Below are 5,795 nucleotides of genomic sequence, written 5' to 3' on the forward strand. Positions count from 1 at the left end.
ACAGACAGAGACAGACAGACACACACACACACACAGACAGAGACAGACAGACACACACACACACACCCTGCAGCACAAAGACTCTGCAAAGCGACCGTCGCAGTGATTCTACTGGAGCGACATGAACAGGTATAAACGAGCCCCGCAGCCTCACGACTCGTCTTTTTCTTACCTGGTGAAGTTCAACGGCGACTGACTTCACTGCTCACCAATGACGGCTGATTTGACGGCGGTCCTGGGCTGGGATTAGCTGCATTTTGTTGACTTGTTTACTTCCTTTAAGAGTGTTTCCAACAACATGTAAACTGTGTAAATTTGTTTCCAAGTGACAGTGACTTCCACCTGTTGTCCACCAAATTACAGCCCAGTACAATGAAACTGCTCATATTTGGCCTGTGAATTGGGACGTACTCAGTGACGGCAGATCTTGAAGGTTTGTTTGTTGTCGTCTCAGTCAAAGGTCAGACGAGAGAATGATCAGAATCAGAAAGACTTTATTTATCCCCAAGTGACAAATAACAAACAACAGAGCAGCATGACGTTGAAGATCAGAACAATAAGAACAGGCAATAAGAGTGAGATAATAAATACACATTATGGGGCCAGTACAATGGTGCGGTGGTTAGCACTGTTAGCTCACAGCGTGGTGCAGGTGTGCTTGTCCACACCTGCAGTGACTGTGACTCAGTGGGGTTTACACCAGAGTTGTAAGGCAGCAGGAATATAACGCTGAGGAGCAGATTTGTGGCCCTGTTGGTCTCCCTGTTGTTGTTATTATTGTAGGTTTTTTACCTTACAGTATAAACTGCTTGGAGGCAAGTGTTGCTGTGATTCAGCACTTTATAAACAAAATGAAATTGGATGCATACAGTGAAATGAATGAACCACCGGCTTCATTATTTCTAATAAAATAAGTTGACTTCAGAAGAGACGGTACGTCACAGCACATAGAGATCATCCTGGCTCCGTAGCATTCGTGTTGTACCTCGTCAGTCTCTCGCCGTGAGAGCAGTTCCTTCTTCCTGTGTTGAAACACTGCACCACTAGATGTTTCACCGTCAGTCTGGATCCTGGGTATCGAAGATTCGAGAGGTCCCTCATCCTGTCCACGTAACCCCTCCCACTGGGTGACCTGCGTTGTAGCATCCCAGCAGCGCCCTGTTTCTCTTGCCCACTGATGCCGTCTTGTTCCAGTAGCCTTCTCATCAGTGTGTCCTGTTTCCTCGGCACCTGACGGCTTCGATTTTGTCTCTCGCTGATGTCTGAGGTAGGCTTGGTTAGCATGTGTGTAGTATTACCACGACGCTCTCCAGCTGCTGCTCCTGCACTGTCGACTGTAGTGCCCACAATCCAAAGTGGCAGGTTCTAACCATGTTAGTAAGATGTCCTCTGTATATGAACTATTTCAAATGACCTGTCAGTTACACACACTGTGCTCATGCTCACTTATCTTCTGTGGTGCTGACCAGACCTGTCAGCTAAGTGATGAAGCTCCACAGCAGGACTCCACGCTGGTAGCTGGCAGTGACACCAAGCTGCAGCAAACATCAACTCTCTGCAAGTAAACTAAGAGTGTTTTAGATTCTTCACTAACTGAAGGGTCTTACAAAGAACAAAGTTCACTTTAACCTGATGGTGCTTCCAGCAGAAATGAATCTTAAATCAGAATCAGAGTACTTTACTGGTCTCCAGGGGAAATGCTACAAAATGTGAGTTTAAGCACTTAAATAAATGGTTCAAATAACTTTGCCATGAAGACACTTTTAATGTCTTAACATCACTCAGAAATTACAACTAAGACGTTAAAGTAACTTATCTTAAATAACTGGTTGTTGCAAGGTCACCATAACTGCAGCAGTGACAGGATGATAATTATCATCTCATTTTGTATTTTCTGATACAGCTCTGATCACTGGTTGTTGTTTACTAGTCATGACAATTTGCATTTGATCAAAGAAGGTAGCATTGTGCAAATGTCCTGTTTATAATGTTGGACACCTGCAGTCAGCTGAGACTGAAGAAGTCACCTGATGATGATGATGGTGGTGGAACGGTTCTCCCACTGAGAACGTCCAGATGAACCGAACCAACCTTTGGGATCTACGTACCTGCATGACGGAGCATGCATCGAGACATCATGCTGATGTTTAGCACCACACACTGTTCCAGATGTGTAAATAAGTGTGGTGCTGTTGTTCTGCATGTCAGTGTCTGCAGAGAACTGTTTTCCTTTTCTCCTGATGCATCAATAAAACGATGGCTGATAAGTTTGATTTGTGACTGCATGTCTTTAAGTCACATTAGATTTAAAGCCTCTCCTTGCTGTGATGGGTAGGTCAGGGTGCCCGTGGACAGGTCACCACTCTGTCTGAAAGTTTAGATCGAAATCATTTTCTATGAATTCACTCACACTTTGTTTTCCTGTCTTTCCTTTTCTCTCTCTGCAGCCACAATGAGCGAAAGGTGACCTGTAAGCACCCGGTGTCTGGGTTCCCCTCACAAGACAACTGCATCTTTGTGGTTAATGAACAGTAAGTTTCTCTGCACTGTCACATGTACACGCAGCATTAAATGCGACTGATTTCTGTGCTGATTTCAAAGGTCAAAGGAAACTGTTAGGAACGGGTGCAGCTGTTATAGATGTGCAGATGTGACTGACTGTGAATGCACGGTGTGACCTTTGTAGGAATAAAAATGGTTTTGAAAATATAAAGACTTGACTCAGCTCGGTGTTTAAGGCTTTCAGGCTGCCGGGGTTCCAAGCGAAAACGTGACGTCAGCAGGCTGCACGCCACCAACTGCCCAGTCAGTGGTGTCATAAGAGCGATTCCATCACAAAAATCAAAACCGCCGCTGTTGAAACCCGAGACATGGCTGCACAAAAACGAAAACTGCGTTCCCCGTGTCTGACCAAACGCCATAGACCAAGCAGCAGGTTTACGACTGCCTCCACGTCATCGATGTGTTTGTGTCGCAGACTTTAACATGCACGTTGAGGTGGGACTCAGCTGTGAAGGAAACAACCAAACTGGACTCGAGCAGGTGAAAAAGTGGCTTTATTGACTGAAGTGAGGGACACAACACAACAGGGCGGCTTCTCCACTCAGACAATGAAAGCACTAGTTATGGATGCATACTTTGTTAAAGTGGTAGTTTACAACTGCAGTGTGTCTTTGTTTCTTCCTGTTAAAAGGTAGTTTCTCCTTCCTGCTGTCACCAAAGTGCTAATACAGGAGCAAACACATGAACAGTTGACCCAGGCGTCCTGTGTATGTGAGGTTCAAGGCAGACAGACTGGCACCGGCTGCTGTAGATGACTGTGATGGACTGTTCTGTGCGGGATTCTCACACTTCTCACACTTCTCAAATGCATGAATCACTGATTTCTCTCCAGTTTCCAGCCCTCCGTGTTTACAAGGTTTGACTGTTGCACGTCACTTAGATCCACATGTCTGATTTCCTTTGCTGTTGCCTGTGTGTGTGCAATTGTTTGTTTTTGCCAGCTTTGCTTCAGAATCATAAAATAGCAACATAGACAGTCGTAATAAAGAAGTGACTTTCTCCTCTCCAAGGAACAAAACTAGAGATTAACAATAAAAAAAAATCAGGATAACTGAGCTGAAATTAAATTTAGGGATGGAGCTTTTTTCTCTGTTCTTGTGCAGCTGACACACACACACACACACGTGTGTGTGTGTGTGTGTGTTAGGTGTGTGTGTGTGTGTTGTTGTGATGTGTGTGTGTGTGTGTGTGGTGTGTGTGTGTAAGATTATGTTAATTAGGTGCGCAGAATGTGTATTTTTAAACCTGCTGAAAACAGCGGAGGTGAGAAAGTAAGAGGGAACGAAAGGTGTTAAACTGCTAATGAGACTTTCACCTTGTTCCGCACTGATTGATGATGATGAAATATCTCTGCATCGAAGTTTCTATGACTGAAGATGATCCTGGCTTGCTGTCCTTTTAAGTTCAGTCCAAGTAAGTTTGCTGATGTGACCTGTACAGTTATGACTCCTGGCTTTTGTGGATCTAATGTTCCTTTGGTGCACTTTGCCAAACACTCTGTGCTGCCACAGCCATAAAAGGCTGGATGCTTAGTTTGGCTCTCGGGTCGAGATGAGCTCCTTGACAACAGCAAAGTTCATCATGAATAATTCTAATCAAATATAATCAAGCATAAATCAGTCAGTGTGATGAATGAGAAAATGTAACCTCTGTAATGGAAGTTTTTTGGAAGTGCAGTTTAATTGATTGCTGAGACACACAAAGTACAGGATGTGTAAAGAGTAGGAATGTGTGCATGTGTCACACATGTATGTGTGAGTGTGCATGTGTCACACATGTATGTGTGAGTGTACATGTGTCACACATGTATGTGTGAGTGTGCATGTGTCACACATGTATCATGTGTCACACATGCATGTGTGAGTGTGCATGTGTCACACATGTATGTGTGAGTGTAGTCAGTATGTGTCACACATGTATGTGTGAGTGTACATGTGTCACACATGTATGTGTGAGTGTGCATGTGTCACACATGCATGTGTGAGTGTGCATGTGTCACACATTGCATGTGTGAGTGTGCATGTGTCACACATGTATGTGTGAGTGTCATGTGTCACACATGCATGTGTGAGTGTGCATGTGTCACACATGCTATGTGTGAGTGTGCATGTGTCACACATGTATGTGTGAGTGTACATGTGTCACACATGCATGTGTGAGTGTGCATGTGTCACACATGCATGTGTGAGTGTGCATGTGTCACACATGCATGTGTGAGTGTATAGAGGTGGAGGAGCAAGTTCACCAAGAATAAAAGCTGAGGCAGCAATTTTCCTCTCCAAGTCATTCCCAGGCTGTGCAGCACACAGTGAAGTGAGACAGCGTTCCTCCAACACCGCCAGTGCTACGTACAACAATCAACACATGAAGTGCAAAGTGACCAGACACAACAGCGCAACAGAAAAGTGCAACTTCTTAATCAACCAAAGACCCAAGACAGACTTTTAATTCATTTGAAAGCCTGATGCTAGCCTCGTCCACCCCAGCTGTGAAACTCAGAAACCAGTACTTGTTATCATCTATCGTCCACCTGGGCCTTACACAGAGTTTCTGTCTGATTTCTCAGACTTTTTATCTAATTTAGTTCTGAGCTCAGATAAAATAATTATTGTGGGTGATTTTAACATCCATGTAGATGCTAAAAATGACAGCCTCAACATGGCATTTAATCTGTTATTAGACTCAATTGGCTTCTCTCAAAATGTAAAAGAACCCACCCACCACTTTAATCACACTCTAGATCTTGTTTTAACATATGGCATAGAAACTGAACATTTAACAGTGTTTCCTGAAAACCCTCTCCTGTCTGATCATTTCCTGATAACATTTACATTTACAATAATTGATTACACAGCAGTGGAGAGTAGACTTTATCACAGTAGATGTCTTTCTGAAAGCGCTGTAACTAAGTTTAAGAATATAATCCACCCACTGTTATCATCTCCAATGCCCTGTACCAACACAGAGCAGAGCAGCTATCTGAACGCTGCTCCAACAGAGGTCGATTATCTTGTTAATAATTTCACCTCCTCACTACGTACGACTCTGGATACTGTAGCTCCTGTGAAAACTAAGGTCTCTAATCAGAAGTACCTGACTCCGTGGTATAATTCTCAAACACGTACCCTAAAGCAGATGACTCGTAATCTGGAGAGGAAATGGCGTGTCACAAATTTAGAGGATCATCATTTAGCCTGGAGAAATAGTTTGCTGCTTTATAAGAAAGCCCTCCG

General features: G+C 43.8%; 1 protein-coding gene across 11 annotated transcripts in view; it reads left to right on the forward strand.

Annotated features, from left to right (window-relative positions):
* The window catches only part of LOC102308831 (pleckstrin homology domain-containing family A member 5), a 176,463-nt gene that overhangs the window by 81,154 nt on the left and 89,514 nt on the right, over positions 1-5,795 (forward strand). For all 11 annotated transcript variants that reach the window (XM_042225502.1, XM_042225497.1, XM_042225493.1 and 8 more), the window contains one exon: positions 2,448-2,531. In XM_042225502.1, coding sequence (XP_042081436.1) covers positions 2,448-2,531 — 84 coding nt within the window. The remainder of the gene's footprint in view (positions 1-2,447; positions 2,532-5,795) is intronic.

This window comes from Haplochromis burtoni, unplaced genomic scaffold, assembly GCF_018398535.1.
Source record: "Haplochromis burtoni strain Fernald_Lab_line unplaced genomic scaffold, NCSU_Asbu1 Contig_173, whole genome shotgun sequence".
Classification (NCBI taxonomy): Eukaryota; Metazoa; Chordata; class Actinopteri; order Cichliformes; family Cichlidae; genus Haplochromis; species Haplochromis burtoni.